Raw genomic sequence first — 18,892 nt, forward strand, 5'->3', positions numbered from 1 at the left:
CAACAGGCTTCTGGTAGCAGTCATTTTTCAAGCATCGCAACCAGCCGCTTTTTTTTAATACACATGTGCAAGTTCGTCTTTTGGTTTAACACCGTTTGCAACGTCCATCGCTTCTCAACGTGTACCATCAACGAGTTTACCTTGTCGTAAATCCTTTACAGCCCGATCAACTGCTTTAGAAAAAACAGTAGCGCTTTGTGGGCAAACTTGACTTTGCTGTACGATAAACGAAAGCATGTAAAAAGCGATTTATTTCAGTTCTGGCCAACTGCATTTCTCATATTTGTGAAAACTGAAACGCTTGTTTTGGCTAGAAACAGGAGTTTCTAGCCCTTTAGCGACCTCTGCTGCGCCTAAGGCTGAACTGCAGGAGGCAGTATATTTTCTGTCCAGGCACGAATTTAAGAATAATCCATGCAGAAAATACTAAAACATATATTTGTTGTGTAAATGACACCTGTCCTGAGACAGGTGTAATTATACAAAATATTAATTAAAATACAAAATGTCTCTTAAAGCTATTTTCTCTTGTTCCAGCTTCCACTAAATTTAATTTCAAATATTATTATTCAAATAAGTTATAAATCCACGTTTTTATTCTGATTTTGTGTCTGATTGTTGAACCACTGTTCAACATATTTTAAAAAGTCAACGGTAGACCGAACATATAAATCAAACATTCTCTTCTGTTTATCCTTTTCAGCGTAGCGTGGGGGGAGGGCTTGGAGGCTTCCCAGCTTAAATCAAACATTCCAAACATAAAAAAAAAACAACAAAAATAAAACATTTCTGCTTTTCTGAGTATTTATTTGTTACATGTCATGACTCTACATCTAAAAAGAAATATATCCATTCAACCTGTTATCTTGTGCAACCCCGTTACTCTAATTTTAGCCCTGTTACCGTAACATTTAAATGTTTTTATTAGCCCACAATAGTGTATTTGAGCAAAGATTTGAAAATAAGTGCTGAAAACTTCTTCTTTTTTCTTTTTTTTAAAAGAACAAAGCAAAATGTGTGTCTATTGAAAAGTAGGGCAAGGTCGATTTTGAGGGTAATATAAGTTAAGTTAAATTTCTTAAACAATATTAATATTAACTTTTTCAGACTTTGGAGTATTGGTTGTACCAATACTAGCATAGCAGACGGCAATTAAAATATCTTACTAAAAGTGTACCTTAGATGCCTGAGTTGGAACAAGCTAATTTCTTGATGGTTTATTATTTGGTTTTCGTAAATACATAACATAAATAACGGATCCGTTTTTTACGACTTTTCAACCCTTTACAATGGGACATTTGGAAACATGACAAAAGAAAGAAGAAAAACGAAAACGTCTGACGTTCCCTTTCAAACCTTTCGTTTCCTATGGTACCTTAACGCTGCAACAAAGCTCTAATAATTTGTGCTGAATCGCTTGTACTCTACGTAAATTACGTAAGCCTGTGCATCACCGACGTCCTGACGTCTATTTTCAGGCGCAGGTTCTATGAAAATAACGCGACTGCGGCGGTGCGGTGCGACGTTTTTACTACGCAGTGCGGGGGCGCGGACGATATGTCGGCAGAGGGAGGACCCGGAGACATTGACGTTGTTCCAGGCTGTACGAGAAAAAATACTTCTCATTAGTGCAGCAGTGAGCTATAGAGCAAAGAATGGGAAGCAGTACACACGGTGTTTGGTGTGCTGAAAGCCCGGCTGTCTCAAGCGAACACCGATTTTTGCTGTTCCGCGGGATATTCAACAGGGACTAGCTTCGGGAAAGCGAGTAAGCTAGCAGCACAGGCTAGCTTCGCAGAGAGCTAGCTGCCTTGTTATTGTGGCCCGAAACGAACCTTCCAGCTAGCATCCGTCAGAGGAACACACGGGAAAAATGGTAAGGACAGCTTGTGCGTGCTTTTCATCTAATTTAGCCAGCTCTGTCACTTTGTCGAGGTAGCTAGCGACCCGAGTCGTAGTATGTTACTGAGAGCTTGTCACCTGCCTGTCGTTTAAACACAGAGCTGAATTAACGCACGTCTGCAGTTTTAAACGATTTCCTGTCATAATATCGACGGTTTCTTCTGGTAGGGCGTTAATTGTAGAATTAGATGTTCACACTATCGTCCCAGTTCTGTTGCATCAACATTTTGCATTAATTCTTTGAAATCTTTCAGTATACAGTTGGATGTTTTGACAACTTTAGAGAAAGATAAAGTCACATGGCTCCAGCAAATACGCGGAAATGTCCTTGCTTACTGTACTGCACACTCGGTACAGGGCAATGAGTTCAGTAAACATGCATAAAAAGCTCACACGGGGATCCTTGAATGATGTAGAGGTGCTGTAATTATTTGAGCCAACAGTTTATCTTAGTTCCCCATCGTGGTAAACATCATGTCAAAGGCCGTGAGTTTATTGCCTGCATAGTTCCATCTGACTGGCTTTGCAAGTGTAAAATAATTTGCATTTTATTAGATATATATTCTGTTCCAAAGCATCAGTGCAATTTTCAAAGTTTTATTTGATTGAGTGAGAAGATTTTTTTAAAGGTAGCGCTGCTGATAAATGTCCTGTTTAAATAATTCCACAGCCAAAGCAACTTGCTGAACCAGTTGAGTGCCATTTTTGAAGAACCTGTGGCCAATTTGTGTATACCAGTCTGATTTGACTGCGGTGTCATTTAACAACATTAATGCTGTCTCAGTTTATTATCAGAATATGAAGAACTGTATCAGTGAGGCTTGACCAGCTACAATGCTGAATACATTTATTATAGTGTTATTTCATGCTGATGATATATGATGATGCACAGTTGTACAACAAAATACACAATAAACCATTACCATAAGTATTCGCTTCCCTGTGCTGGCAAGACAGATCATCTAAATGTGGTTTGCCTATAATGCGTCACTAGTGATGACTCTGGTGGCGAACTGTCTGCCAGAAATGGCCTCATTTGCTTAAATTTCAGACAATGTAATTGTATGGTGCAGAGTAACTCTGAAGCATAATTTTTAAAGGTTAAAGGTAGATTTAAGTGTCAGCCCAGCATATTTGTTGCTGTTTAGTCTGTGCACGATCTTAAACTGGACTCAAAAGCAAACTTTTTTTTCTTTCTTCATTTTTACACCTCTGTATTAGCAGCTGATTTGAAACTGTGATCACTGCTAATGCTGTGTTTAAAGCATTTAATGCACCACTTTGTCATCGTGAGTGACACGTATGCTCATATGCCTTGTATCAGTCATTTAAGTTAAGTTTGTCTCTTAGCGCAAACCTCGATGCAAAGCAAGTCACACTCTCTCTCATACTTAAATATTAGCTAATCTGTGTTTGTCTGTGTGCAGGTGTACTTGTTAAATCCTATAGAGAACCTGAGAAGCTACATCAACAACCGTCCACCTCTGGTCATTTTTATGATCAGTGTAAGTGCAGTGGCCATCGCCTTCCTGACCATTGGTTATTTCTTCAAGATTAAAGAGATCAAGTCTCCAGAGTTGACCGAGGTAAGGCACACCCGTGCAGTTTTTTGAAGTAGATGAAATTATGTGGTCCTAAAACGGTAAAGTGTGATCACTACTAATGCTGAATGTCAGGTGGTGATCTTTATTGCCTGCTTTATGACTAAAGGATGCATTTTTTTTGTTATTAAAACCATGCTTCAACTGCACTACAGGTTGTAAGACTGAAAACAGCTTTCTTGTAGGATAAAGTGGGGTATATATGTATCTGACCCCTTTTCACCTGGCTCTGATGTGAGTCAGATTTAAGGGGCATTTGGAGCACATGGTGCTCTGCCAAGCCCAGTTCAAAAGAAAATGATTTGGACCTGCACAGAAATTTCATGGATTCTTCTTTTGGTCATGCACCATCTCTCAGTCAGGATTTATGAAGTTTGATCAGGTAGCTTTTGGATGATAAAGCTGACAATCAAACAATCTGCACTAAGCAACTAGCTCTGCCCTAGCTCTCGGCATGCAGAGGGAACAAGTTATGATATACTATACATATTCTCTGCACAGTGTGCAGCATGTAAATCTGAACAGGAGGCATATGCAAATGAAAAGGTTGTTCTAGTTAAACACTTGGATGCATTGTAACCAAACTAAATATTGCACATAGGTTAAATATTGTCTACAAATGCATACAGTAACAGCAACATTGTACATGAATTTCTGTGCATGGTATTTCAAAATAATGGCAGCATGTTGTCATGTCTGGCAGTTAAAAACATGTTCACTGTTTTTTACACAGGACTGGAACACCTTTCTGTTGCGCTTCAATGAGCTGGACTTTTGCGTGTCAGAGAATGAAACGATAAAGCACGGCCTGAACGAGTCAACCACGCCGGAGAGCATGGTGGTGACTAGCGGCCAGGCTCGTTCCAGCACTCAGGTTCCCCTACTGCTGGAGGACTCGGGGCCCATTAACATCTCAGTCCCCATCACCCTCACGCTGGACCCTCAGCGTCCATTTGGAGGGTATTCTCGCAATATCACCCACCTGTATGCCACGGTGCTGGGGCAGCAAGTAGGCCTCTCAGGTAGATTCTCATATTTCTTTGCTAGCTTTGATTGCTCTGTAGTCAGTTTGACTTGTAAAGTAGGATAAACTACTTCCCTGTTTATCTACATCAGTAAAAAAAAAAACCTGTTTTCACACGATTCCAGTTAATATACATGAAGGTTGCATAGCCAGAAGTATTTCCAAAATGCCACGTGTTGTTGTCATACAGTGTCTAATTGCCTTGTAGCTTCGATTAAGGAAGAAGAAAGATTGTTACTTGCCACTGCAGGTGGTAGATGTACTCCTAATACATGCCAGCTCATACAGATGTAGAGTAGCCTAAAAACAATGTTTCACAACAATATGTTGGTTTTTAGGGGTCGTTTAAAGGTTGAAATCAAAATCGGTCAAGTTCTTAATTGCCTCTATATTTCCCCTAAATTTGTAAGAGGTATTAAATGTGCACAAGGTATTTTAAGACTGGTTAAAAAGCATACCCTTTTATCTAAAATCAATAGGATACAGCTAAGTCAGCTGTGGCTCAAACGGCTGTCAGTGTACCATACATCTTCAACTTCCTTGTTTAGTTTGGCCAGCATCCAAAAGTTCAGAGATTCGCTTTAATTTCATGTAAAGGCGAGCCTTAAATACTGTGCTGTTGGGATGATTTTACAGTTAGCTGTATACCAAGCAGTAGTGTGTCTTGTCTATAAAAGGCAAAAATATAATACATTATTATCAGTGTTATTTGCTCTTATTTCTTAATTTTCAGGTATTAAAAAGCATTTGTTTCGATTGTTTAAAATGGTGCAGGAGTCTTGATGTAACAGGTGGTGATCAGGCCTTTCAGACATTGCTTAGCAGAGGATATCTTTGTATCTAACAAATTAGGAATTCCGCATTTGCTCTGAACTCTTTCATGGAAAGGCAAGTTTGGAAACTCGGATGAATTCTACACTCATTGCTCGTGCTATGCAACAGGTGCTTTTCTTTAATTATCATGGGAGAAACGTGTGTTCTCTATAGTGTGGAGAGTTTTTGCGTTGTGGCTGCGTGAAGCCTTTTGCTGATGTCAGACGCATCTTCTGTTGGGCTTTTTACTTTACCTCTCTGCGCTGTGACTTTACTTCAACATGGTGAGCAAACAGCAGAGGTGTTGTGTAACGTTAAGCTGATCCCGGTGTCCACCTGTCAAAGTGAAACGTGAATTCCTAAAAGCTGTGAAGCTTCTGAATGTGTTTGCGGGCCTATCTGAGTGTGCGTTAGTGAACTTTTCCTTTTTGTCTAAAGTGCTCATACACACTGAAAGACCATGTGTGTTTTCTTGTTGCTTCGTTTCTGAGGTGCTGCATGTTGGAATGAGGAAGGCATGTTAAAAAAAAATGTGTGAAACATTACACTTGGCAGATTTCTGGCTAACAGACTCTGCTTAATGTAGCCAACTTTCAAAGTTCAGGATTTACTATGTCCACATGAAGTCCAATTTTTTTATTTTTTATTACTTAGAGGCAAAGTTTTTAGTCAAATGATTTTTTTTATATTACTTTAATGCAGCGCTTGTTTGGAGAGAGTGTAAGCCTGGTTATTTGGAAATGGCTGCAGTTTACAGAATGTCACATGCAGTCAGAATGCGCTGCTTTTAAACAAGGACAGCTATCAGGAAACGGCTATTATTAGTGTGTAAGAGGGAGTGTGTTCGTGATTGTGATTGTTGAAAAAGGGCAGATTGTGGCTTGTGGCTTCCTTGCATTTTGATTGTCCTAATTATATGAGTGAATTAAGTCATTTATCACAGGAAACCAAAGCAAATGATGATAAAAAACCGAAAATGTACTTTGTACATGTCCAACTGTAAGAGGCTGGGGAATGCATTAATGTTAATCAGTATTCTAATAAAGAGAGTCAAGCAAACATGCCTGTATGTGTCTTCTGACAGCGTAGGTAAAACATTGGCAACAAATAACAGTTTTTACCCAAATTATAAGAGCTGCTCATCCAAACTACATCACACTCAGCACTGAACTTATTTGGGTAAGCAGCAGTGTACGTGTGTGTACCTGCCAGGTCTGGAGTGAAACAGACGAATGGTGGTGGAAATTGTCAAAGAAGACGTCTGCTGAATTGTCAGTAAGATCAATTTTGCATTTAAAATAAATAACTCTGTGATTCAAGTTTAGTGGCACGATCATCGCTGTGTCTGTTCGGAGTGACCCATGCTCTCCTTTTAAGGGCAGGTTTCTGGTTGCAGGTTCCTGTTGCCTCAGTCACTTTGCGTCATTGACTTTTGTGTTGAATGTGTCATTTTAGATCCAAATTAACCCTTAAAAACCAGGTAGTCATCTGCAATTCTCTATTCAAAGAAAGCAATTTAGTTCCTGTTTACACAAACCAAAAATTATTGTTATTGTCGATGTTAATGGATAATGATGAACTATTATTGTCATGCATACAGCTGGTTGGAGTAACTTTCTCAGACTTTATGCTATTATTTCTTGTTGGACTGGAAAGTCAGTGGAGGGTGGGGTTTGCTTGAGTCTTTCTTGAGGGCAGAGATCCAAACGCTGGCATGACTTTCTGAATGAAACTGATTATGTAACAGAACATCAAAATATACTCATCTGAACTGTACTGTCTCACCTTGATTCGTGTTTAAAATTATATCCTGCAGCCTTATTTTGTAAATTAAATTTCATAAAGAGGCCCTAGTTTGTCTTTTATTTTAATGTGCCGGTGTTGTGACTGGCTGAGCTGTTAGTCAGGAACAGGTAGCATTATCTTGAATTTGAATGGCAACAAATGTATTACTCGGAGAGAAAAATCAAATGCAAGTGCTGCATATTAGTTCTATGACAGGTTATTTTTTTTTAGTATAAATGCTTATTTTTATTATTGTACATCAAAGTTTCTCATCTGTTTAAACTAGAGTTGTATAAAGCACAAGTTGCCTAGCAGAACAGTTTTTGGACTTTGTGAGAATTCCTTTTGTTTTCTCTATTGTCTCCTCCATCTGGATGAACACGTCAGTCCTAAGTCACACCCAGGAGTTCACTCAGTTTGACTGATAATCCTCTAATCTCCTTTGCAGTTTGAAAAATATTGCATAAGCCTACAAAATCAGCCTGTCATTAGTTATCAGGGGGGTAGCTTGGTATGAGCCTCCTGCTGCAGGAGTTGCATTCATACTGTTTGGACTGTTCATACCTCTGATATTCGCTTTAGAGCTCAGAGGTTTTTAGCTTGATCCTGGGGTCATTGAAATGCAACACGAGGCTGCCTTAAAAACATTACATTGTGATTAAAATGTGAAAGAAATGAGTTGGTGACATCTTGTCATGAAAAGTTTAAAACAATCTCTGCTGCTCTCATTGTCTTTGTTTTGCCTGTAGGCCGAGAAGCTCATGAAGAAATAAACATCACGTTTACTCTGCCCGTATCCTGGAACTCGGACGACTGTGTTCTGCACGGTCACTGCGAGCAGGTGGTGTTCAGCACTTGCATGACCATCACAGCGGCCAGCAATATCTTCCCAGTCACAGTGTGAGTTGGACTGCCTCCATAACTCAAGGGAACAAGCGCACTAAATTAGTCTTGAGCTTTCTGATGCAGGCTAAATGAAATGCAGCTTTGAGGAGTTTATCATTCAGTAAAGGCAATAAGTCTGTGTTGCCTTGTTTTACAGAAACATGCATTTTTTGTTGTTGTTTGTTATTTTGAACCATTTGAGAAACCACAAACTGTGCAGTAATGTGCAGCTTCCTTTTGTAGCTCTGCAGTTAAAGTGATTTGCAAGTACTTTGTTACTACAGCGTTACATTTTGCAAATGAGTGACTCAAATGTTTTTGCAGGGCTTTTGCGTGCCCATGCAAGGAACACACATATGCCGCTCATTTTGATTAGTTGAATCTGTCAAGATAAGCAAGAGGTACTCAAGGTGCAAGTTGCATTACCTTGCATGTTGCAAATATGATGAAACACGGGCCTGGACATCAGCAGTACTTGAGATCAGTGATAGGATGACTTGTCACTTTGTAAAACTAAAGATAGCCAAAGCAGTGCTGCTAAAGTGTAGAGTGTGAACTGGCAGTGCGAGCGAGGCTCCATCAGACAAATTAAGCTTCATTTGTTATGTTTTACTGAACTATGCCATTTATTAGTGTAGTAGCAGTACTTTACCATTATTTGCAGACAGTCATTTTGTTTAATTGGATCAGTTGCCTTGGATACTGCTTTAGAGCCCTCTGGTGGCCCAGTTGTAAACTGCATAATGTGAAATTATACATTAAGAAATTGTTATCCACAATTTTTACTTTACTTATTTATTACTATAATTATTATTTTAAATTGATCAAAACCTCTTGATATGTCTGCTCTTGTGCTTTTTCCCCCTGTCAGCAGCTGTGGCATCTGTGTGTCGCATTTTTTTTTCTTCCTGTCAGGATGGATAATCTGTTGTCACCCAAATAAGCAATTTTTCATAATAAGGCTGTTTGACACAAATAAACATAAGAAAATATACAGAGCAGATGAACAGCAACAACATCTGTACGTTTTTCTGCTATAATATGGTGCGAACCGTTCCACTGCACCAGTTAACAGAAGCCCCTGTGTTTTTGTTTGCAGGCAGCCACCACACTGCGTGCCAGAGACGTACACCAATGCCACATCTTGGTACAAGGTGTTCACCACAGTCCGCGACTCAGATACCAAGTACAGTCAGGACTACAACCCCTTCTGGTGTTACAAAGGAGCCATTGGCAAAGTGTACCACGCACTCAACCCAAAACTTACCGTGATTGTTCCAGATGTGAGTCACCACACCTCCTCACAGTTTTTGAATTTCAACAGTAGTTCTTTATGTCTCATTTTATTTAAATACGTAAAAGTAAAAAATAAATTGACATGAAGTTTCTGTGATATACATCCTTTTAGTGTAATTTCCCCATGATTTAAACAAGTAGGATGACTGACAATAAGAATAGTATACTTTGTCGATAGTATTTTTTTTTAACCCATTGTAACACAGAGAGATCATTTAGGGGTAAATGTTCCTAAACCCGTAGTTTATTCCTAAAGGCATTTAGATCTGTACTGATGGGCGTAGGTTGTTCCAGGAACAGTGAGCTGCATTTGAGCTGCAAATGTACCAGCAAGGCTGGAATTAAATTATCATTAGAGTGGGCCTAATATGCTTTTCCCCAATATATGTACTGGTACAGTGTTGGAGGCTCACGTTACATACCGCCAGAGTTTCAGATTAATCAGGTTATCGTACGTGTAAGTAATCCATGTGAACCAAAAGCTCAGGCCTCAGACTGCTATAAACACTCTTTCACATCAGTGTTTTGCACATTAGTCCCTCCCGGCGGTTCAAAACTTTTGTTTATAAAGGGCAGCCAATCAAAGAAAGTTGGGGTTAAAGAGCAGGAGGAAGAGATCTTAAATACGTCGTTTCAGACTGAGGATTAACTGAAGTGTTGCACCAAGGCCCAGTTTAAGATAAAGAAGGATGATCTTGAACTCTGAATCTGAAGCTGTTCTGACAGAGTGCATGAATAAAAATACAGATTTGGACATGATTATAATGGCTCTGCTTTAATTATGCTATGTAAAAAGAGCGGGCCATTAAGTTGTACCGTCATCTCGCATAATTAATGTTTCTGTCGCCTAAGGAGAGCAATATAAACTACCCACCTGTAGAGACGACGCATCAGTTAACCATGAATACCTTGTGTCAGTGTGAGTTTTTAAGTTTCACCTGAACCTTCATTAGGTACTTACAGTAATGGAAAGGCAAGATTGAACAATGAGGGAACGCGTTTGTGATTTTGAGGAATTTTTGATGATGCATTTTGAGGAGGAGGCGCAAAGTGGAGTTCAGAGGAAAATCACATACTGTTGTCTGAGGTATTGACGCAGGCAGCACAGTAAGTATGAGCAGCAGCTGAAGAATACACCTGATAACTGCAGACATGTTAAGACCTATTCTAACGAGAAATGGCTGAACTGTTTAACATGGAGCTGCAGCTGTTATGAGAAAACCCACATGCATGCGGTAACTATTATAAGAATTATATTTTTTTAGTGTACCACCTTCACCAAAAACTACAGGTAACTTGTCCAGTGAGTAATAAAGAAATCAAGCTTGTAGCCTTCTGCTTGAAATACAACCTGAAGTTACTCTGTGACATTAAACTGTGTCTTTTAACGCTTGTCTTACTAGGACGACCGTTCCCTCATCAACCTTCACCTGATGCACACTAGCTACTTCCTGTTTGTCATGGTCATCACTATGTTCTGCTATGCAGTCATAAAGGGGCGGCCTGGCAAAGTGCGACAAACCAACCCTGACTTCTGTCCTGAGAAGGTACAACAGACACCAGCAGTGCTATATGACTTCAACAGGTAGTTTCAGTCAAGTATCAACTGACCAGTGATCGGTCAAAGACTCGCTCCAATCAATGACTCTGCTGATTTCCTGCTATTTCTGCTTTTTGTTTGTTTGTTTTGGCACATGAACTCCTTACAAACTCCAAACCAAATCAAAGAATATTTAAGCTTCCCTTGATAGCATAATAAAGACGTCCGAATGCTGTAAGATTTGGTGTAAAAGTCTGGGTGAACATCATTGTAATGATCCTTGACTGTGCCTGGTATATGAAGTAGTTGCATCTCACTTCCAGAGGTGAAGGGAGTTCGTCCTTCTTGACCTTATTGTTCGTTGCATGTAGCACAGTTCGTTTTCCCTATACACATAGCAAGTTCACACCAGTTGAGAGAGAAAGTATTTTAACATAGCTGTTTTGTTTTTTTTTGTTTGCTTGGATAAGGAAGGTGGGGCAACAGCTGCAGATTTCTTTATCTAAGAGCTCATGTTGGGACTCTTAGTTTGAAATATTGAAGGGAGGAGCAAAACAAACAGTGCAGTATGTCTGTCTTCTTGGTGTGTTTACCTCTGCATGACTCTGCCTTGGTTACACCCAAACTACCAGTCCAGTAACTGGCAGTTTCCCACATATTCATTGGTCTGTGTGTTTCGTTCTAAACTGGAGACCACCAGCAAGCAAACAGATGGACTCTTTGATGTCTCTAACGTAACAAACACAAGGAGATATAATATGTGTGTTTAAGCTTATGAAGCATTGTCTCCGGGTTAGATTGTTGGAGCTGAAATTTGTGAGGCACATAAATGTCAAACACTCAGATTCCAGAGACTACAAGCCACATTTAACCACACATTCATAACTATACATGCAGCATACAAGGTTCTATTCAACCTCTCATCTACTGACGATTCACCAGATAATTTGAGATCCATGTCTTTGGCCTGTGGGAGGAAGCTGGAGGAACCCCACACAGGCACGGGGTGTAGCCCCAGCTTGGGTTTAAACCAGTGATAACCATTACACTGGTGCTTAACATCAACTATCCACTGCTACCTCTCCGCACTGCAGTATTTGGTGGCCACGCATAGGGACCTGATATTTTGATTGCGCACCTGTCTCGTTTTGCACTTACAAAGCTTGATCTGTGACAGGGTGCTGACCTGCGGGCAAAGCTGTTCAGTTCAGTCTTGCTCTGTTTATTTTCCCTTCATTGCTGGTGGGAAGACAACAGCAAACAAACAGCAGTTTGAAAGGATTTCACAAATGCAGCGCCATGTTTGCAGTTTTTTTTTGTTTTTGTTTTTCTTGGTGGTCCAGTGGTTTAACACAGAGCTTGTCCTGTTTGCTTCTCTTGCTCACTTTCCCCACTGCTTATGTTTTCTATAACAATTGCTGGGAAGCTTTACTGCACTCATGGGATCTTAAGCATTTTCTATCAATTTATTTACTGTTGTTGTTGTTGTTATTAATATTGTTAGTTCCCCTATATGTCATCGCTTCTATTTCACATGTTGGAAGTGAGACTAGAACAAAAAAGTAGAGTTGAGTAGCAGAAATAGTTCATGTTATTTGTCGTGATCCTTTTGTCATTATTTTACTAATGACTTCCTGTTAAGTGAAATTATCTTCTCAATTGTATTTGCTAGCAATAATTTAGCTTCTATTGTTTGGAAAGCAATGTGAAAGTGGAACCTAATGTTGCCTTATACATAAAGGAAAGGTTCATACTCACTCTGAGTAGCAGGAAGTCCAGCTTACTAATTTGATTTGTTAACTTAATTTCACTCTGGCATCATGTCTGTTCTCTGTATCAACAGATAAAGAAGCCAGAGTATCTGTATCATATCAGAACTGGGAAAAAAACGATGGATAGTTGCATCCCGAGACAGATATGATGAGAATTGGATACTGTCTGTGTACCACTTTCTTAAGGATGCTGAGATGTAAATTTTCAAAATAAAATAGCACAAATCACTCAAAATATTGCAGCAGAAAACAACAGGTGATGCACTGGAACAGTCACCAATAGCTGATAAAGTCCAGTCGTGTTTCCCAAATAAACATCAGTAAAGTGCGTCAGCTCTGAGTGATCAGCTGGAAGAAAAAAAAGAGGGATGGGGGGTGGGGGGTTAAATGCTTGCAAAATGCGTCTGTGTGTAAACAGACAAGTAAACAAGACTCTTGTCTTCTTCTGTCACAATTTCACCGCTCTTTGCTACATCACCAGATTTTGGTATCATAAATTTCTGTAATTACTGAAACTGAATTCCATTTCTTTTGTTGCAGGTGGCGTTGTCAGAGGGTTAAAAAGACATCAGAGAATGGCAGGACTTACCTGTAACATGGACAAAATTAAAGAAAGAGAAGAAATTAATTAAAAAAACAAAAACACGACTTACCAGTTGCCTAGTGGACCCTGGAAATACAATAAGGGACACAAAAGCTCTGTGAATGCATTACTCTTGCAATGTTGGGTTTCTCCAACCAAAGATATACAAGTGCCTGTATCTGTGGTGTAAATATTTCTAGGAAGTCTTTGGTTTTTTTTTTCCCTTTTTGTTTTTTCTTTTGTTTTTGCCTGAGCCCCCCAGTGCCATGTCCAAACATGCAGTACAGAAACAAAGCAGAAGGCCACATCCAAGAGCTACTTCTTTTTTCTGGTGGTGATTAGGTCTCACCTTATCAAGCATGAGAGACAGAAGTGTTTTATCAAAGTGGTAAATGTTTAGATATCTTAAGGTCAACTGTAAGCAAAGTGGTTTTGTCACCCTGATAACAAAGCGTGATGTTTAATTACTTGGAACATGTTTAAGGAAACAGAAAAGCAGGTAAATAATGATTAAATCCTCAGCGTGTGCTCACCATAGCAGCTTAAGCGAGGAATGGAATAAAGTAGCACTTTTCTCTGCACCAAATTTGATGGTTTAATTAAAATTCTAGTTAGAATCGGGTTCTTTAAAGTCCATTCAGACATCTAAGTGACATTTAAGTGATTTAAGAATTTCACATCTTCCTTTTACGAACTGCTTTTGATTAGCAGTTAAAGAATTACCAGAACTTCCTGTTGTTTGTTGTTGAAATTTGTCACATATTCTTTTCTTCTTCTTCGTTTTTTGGCCTTATGCTTTCCTCTGTCAGTTGCTTCTTCACTCACCTGCCTCTTGAATTTAATTTGCTGCCAGTCACTGTGCAGCAGTTTTGATGTTTGATCCAGTCCTCTCTGTCACACCCAGGAGATACAGAACAATTGATCTTGCCTTACCTACGGTGGACTTGCTTGCTTGAAAATAGGCGTGGGTCATCACTTTTGTCCCTTTCCCCACATTAACTCTCCGCCCCTTTCTTCCACAGCCAAATATCACATTTTATTTGTACTGGTATGATGAGCCTGCGGTTTGAAATCAAGCTTGTGCTCTTTGTCCTGTTATTGTAAATGTCAGGTGACCCTTGAGTTACTTTATATTAGACACTTTAGTTACTTCACCTTTTCGAAATGATAAATTATATGAGTTGCACATGTTCAAGTGTTTTCATAGATAGTGCACCTTTGGATGTCTTGCACATTTTGTTATTATTTCCTGTGATTATTTCTTTTTATGTAAATAAACTAATTGGACTCTATGTAAAAATAAATATGATTATTATGCTGCTGCTCAGATGTTTACAATAAGCATCCTTGTTTGTTTTAAAGAAAAGTTTTCGTCTAATATAATGTGAAATGATAAAAAATACTGTAAATCATTTAGTGAATCCTTTGGTTATAAATAACTTATCGTTTTTAATACATCTATGTAGGTGTTCAGAGGCCCAATTTCAGCAACCATTACTCCTGTGCTCCTGGGACTCCATATATTAGCAAATGCAAGTTTATCATGGTAGAAGTTTGATGTTTCCATTATATGTAAGGCATCAGTCGCAGAGTCATAGAACCTGAAAATATGTGTACTCCGACTGGTTGGCAAGTGGTTTCAGGAAGCTGCTGGCTGATGATCGCAAAGGAGTGCTGCACCAGAACCTGGCAGATCGCTTTGGTCTGCTATAGCTTACATGAAATAGTCAGATATCACAAGGTGCAGCTTTTATTTTGACGGTGGACTGTTTCCATTTTCAGTTTGCATCACACTGTTTGGTTTCACTACCATTTGGCAGTTAGTTGGCAAGTGTTTACAGACATGTTGTTGTTCTCCATGCAAACTACAGGCCATTCTTTGACTCTGCTTGCAACCAGTAATCGCAAGGTAGTTTTTGGTGTAGCACTGTATACCTTGGTCCAGTTTCACCTAATGACAGGCAGCCTCAGGCGATCATTTGCTAACCAATAAAAGAATACACATTTTTCTCTGGCAGCCAGTGGTTAACGAAGGTCGCTGACCCCTCTTTCATACAACGGTGTGCACTACTCCCCCTAGAGGACAACTTAAAATGCCTCCAAGCAGAAGAGAAAGAAGTAGGAGGGGTTGGTTCACTGATGAGTACATCAGAGTTTGAGAAACCCTGAATAGGCAGTTTCATTCAATGTGTTTTTGTAAGTGAGGTGCTGCTGGTCTCTGAAGGGAGTAGTAAACACCAATGTTTGTGGCCTATTGCCACAGGAAAGTTCTTAAAACAGGAACACTGAGTTTCAGAATAAAATTGTTTTTTTTTAAGGAGGCATCCAAAGCACTCGACTAGCCAAATATGTTGCTTCTTTAGATCCAAAACTCAGTGTGGTCATGAATGTATAACAAACACTCGTCGTTTTACCAGGATATACTTTCATTTGAGAATACTTTATACCATCAGAACAGAGGGACTATTGCAACATTTCTCACCATTTTTTTTTTTTAATTGTAACAAATATAAATATGAATTAAATACGAATGTACTTTTCTTTCAAAAAACAAGGACAAACCTTTGAGCAGCAGTGGGAATACCATTATCATATTTATCCATTTATTATATATTAATTATTAAACTAACATTTGTATTATTTTGAATGACATGAAACTGTGCAAAGACTCATTTTGTGTGTGAATGCATGAGAGTGAGTTTTGGATGAAGTGTAGCTGCAGACTGCAATTCTCTGAAATCTCGTTCCGAGCGTCTGATTTTTGAAAAGGATTCCGTCGCAGAGACAAAACAAGCCACCTCCCCCGACTTCCACCTGCAAAACTTTCAATCTGTTGTTGCTGTTTGTTTGCGTTTCTCTCTGAGAGCAGCACAGCTCACATATTAGATCTGCAAAAACAAAAAGACAGTGCTGTATTTCTGCTGGTTTATTGCATTGGTCTGTGTCCAGAGAACTGAGTAAAAACCTTCTTACAGTCTTAACAGAATAGAAGTAAAGATTGCCTGTTTGTAATTACGTATTTTGTTTCCTTTTCAATAGCAATTACCGATACATTTAACTTACCTCTGCTATATTTTTGCTCCATAATTGATGTACCTGTTGAATGTACTGTTTTTATAAGCAGCGTAATCTAAATCTGAGATGCAAGAATTCCAAGTGATTCAAAATATGTTATATAAATATATAATTTTTTTTTCAGTTTGGGAGGCTTTACTTGAATTGTGTTGTTTTGATTGGTTTTCATAGTGTAAGGTTTTCCCGTCATGTTGTTGTATGAAACGCTGTACTTAACATTTGCGTTTTTCGTGTGTATGTCAGTGAATGACTGATTTTGGTTGTAATGGTTACGATACCCCCCTAAACATACACACAGAAAATGATGCTAGAAAAAGTCTTCCTAATTCTATTGTTCAGATGATGAGCATGGATCTGTTGCATTCTCTCATCCATCTATTGTGTTCCCACCTGCTTTTGTTTTGTTTGTTTGTTTTTGTTTTCTTCTTTTGGAAGATCTGGCAGCTCTTATTGGTCTGTTTGGGTATGGATGGGTAGCCGGGATTGATTTAAAGGAACTTGAAGTTGTGAATGAAGCTGTCTTAACACGTATCACTTGCATTTACCGGCTTCATATCCTTTTCTGTGCGATTTTCACTTCCCTCCCTTGGGTTAAATTTGCATCTCTGACTGCAAAAAATGCCTTAACATTGTCTTTGCTTCATCTATCACATATTGTAAATCGCACAGGAAAAACTAAAGCAAATCTTAACTATTGTGAAGTGTACATTTAAAGGATTTTAAAGGAGCAGATGCTTGCTGTTGTAGTTTTCAAATTACTCCACTATATCACTAATGACGTGAAAACAGTTGCGCCATATTCACCTTAAGTTGCACCATGTCGCTGTGTATGGAGGACTGAAACTGCCAAAAAACAACAACAAAGCTCAGCGATGGAAGGTCTTAGTCATGCAGTTTGCTGAGAAAAAAAACAAGGAAATTTGAGATGAAATTGGTTGCAAAGACTTATACGGTGCTGCATTACAAACCTTGCGATTGCTTTGGACCCTAATAGATTGCCACAGTTGCCCATATCTTAGAGGGAAGATGCAAACTTGCCACCTTACTGCTGGGTTTCTTACCAACCACAACAGGTTGCAGCGGTAAGGCAACTAAAGCAATTGAAAGGTTTTCAGTGGAGTTTGCAATCGATTGTACCTCCCGATTGCCAGCAACCACTTGCCAACCAGTCAGGGAATGCAAATTTTTCCCTAGCGACTGGACGGTTGCCATTCCTTTGCCGACCAGTTTCCACGCCTTTGTCACATCTAGATGCTGCCTGATTGGAGGGAGCTGTTTGTGCAGAAAGTTTACCTAGTAACACACAATGTATGACTCCTTCAGATGTATATTAAAGCAAAAATGGCTAAAAATAAAAAAAGTAAATTATGAAACGGGTGACAAATAAAAAATACAAATAATATAAATGGAAAAGCAAAAAAGAGTGAAATTAATTCAAAGAATACAAAATTTAAACAAATCAGCACATTTAACTAAACAACACCTACATTCATTTTAATTTGTTTTATCTGTGCTGTCGGCAGTTTCAGTCTACCATACCAGTGTTGTGTGTTTTTTGCTATGACATGACTCCAATAAAAGGTGCCCTTCCTCCTCTCTGTCATCCTTTTTGTCATGTTAGCAGCGCTTACAGGCAAATATTAAGCCAACTCTGTGCCTTCTGCACTGTCGAGCTGCATCCTCCTCCCTGTACATACAGTAGATAGGACCATAGGTTTTAATGTGGCTAGGATGTCATTCAGACCCTTTTCCTCCCCAGTGGAACTGCTGTAAATGAATTCAAGTTTAAATAAACTGTCTCTGAAGTTCAACTGCTCTTTGTCTCTGACTCTCCCTTTATCCCCAACACCACAGCATTTATTAATTTAGATTAGGGAGATTAATGATCTGCCAGGGAAAATAAACTAATTTGGCTCTACCTAAAATAAGAGGTCAGAGAAATATTAAGATCTTTAAGCTCTAGCTCTCTCTGCATGAAATAAGGATGGTACTGATGATGTTATCTCAACGTATTTCCATGGCGTCATGTGAGTACTCTGTAGTCAAGACACTTTAGCATTACGATAAAGTACATGGCATCAGTTTTTCCAAAAGTTCTTCACATTATCCGTGTGACTTAAAGGGCAGATGGCGGCAAGGCAGAATTACCAAGTAGGGCCTGACCGCTGGAGATGAAGAAATGCCAAACTAGCCCTCGAGACCCAAATTGCCAAGCAATCCCCTGAATGGACAACTCAGGATGAAGGTGAAGCTCCAAGAATATTTAAAGCAGAGCTGAAGTTCAGCCAATCATTTCGTTTCAATGGTTCATTCATGTAAAGCGGGGATGGGCAACTCCAGGCCTTGAGTGCCGGTGTCCTGCAGGTTTTAGATGTGTCCTTGATCACACAGCTGATTTAAATGGCTAAATTACCTCCTCAACATGTCTTGAAGTTCTCCAGAGGCCTGGTAATGAACTAATCACTTGATCCAGGTGTGGTGATACAGGGTGGCATCTAAAACCTGCAGGACACCGGCCCTCGAGGCCTGGAGGTGCCTACCCCTGATGTAAAGCCACAGTTGGGTGTAGAGCACTTTTACTCATGGAAGTAATAGAAGTATTGTTCTGTGATTTAC

At 39.3% G+C, this 18,892-nt stretch overlaps 1 protein-coding gene across 2 annotated transcripts; it reads left to right on the top strand.

The window, feature by feature from the left end:
* Positions 1 to 1,553: 1,553 nt before the first annotated feature.
* On the top strand, positions 1,554 to 18,087 carry tmem248 (transmembrane protein 248). 2 transcript variants are annotated; one of them, XM_063485503.1, is made up of 7 exons: positions 1,554 to 1,876; positions 3,330 to 3,488; positions 4,237 to 4,525; positions 7,875 to 8,025; positions 9,110 to 9,293; positions 10,710 to 10,891; positions 13,159 to 18,087. In XM_063485503.1, the coding sequence occupies exons 1-7, from the start codon at positions 1,874 to 1,876 to the stop codon at positions 13,211 to 13,213; spliced, it is 1,023 nt and encodes a 340-aa protein (XP_063341573.1). In that variant the 5' UTR covers positions 1,554 to 1,873; the 3' UTR covers positions 13,214 to 18,087. The 2 variants fall into 2 exon arrangements, with proteins under 2 accessions (XP_063341573.1, XP_063341574.1); XM_063485504.1 differs by having other exon boundaries at positions 10,710 to 10,853.
* The last annotated feature ends 805 nt before the right edge of the window (positions 18,088 to 18,892 follow it).

This window comes from Pelmatolapia mariae, linkage group LG10_11 (genome assembly GCF_036321145.2).
Source record: "Pelmatolapia mariae isolate MD_Pm_ZW linkage group LG10_11, Pm_UMD_F_2, whole genome shotgun sequence".
NCBI lineage: Eukaryota > Metazoa > Chordata > Actinopteri > Cichliformes > Cichlidae > Pelmatolapia > Pelmatolapia mariae.

What these genes read in the sequence shown, in the direction of transcription:
- tmem248 (XM_063485503.1), top strand. An exon ending in AATATCTTCCCAGTCACAGT is followed by an intron (nt 8,026 to 9,109) that starts GTGAGTTGGACT and finishes TTTTGTTTGCAG; the next exon opens with GCAGCCACCACACTGCGTGC. An exon ending in GTGCTATATGACTTCAACAG is followed by an intron (nt 10,892 to 13,158) that starts GTAGTTTCAGTC and finishes CTTTTGTTGCAG; the next exon opens with GTGGCGTTGTCAGAGGGTTA.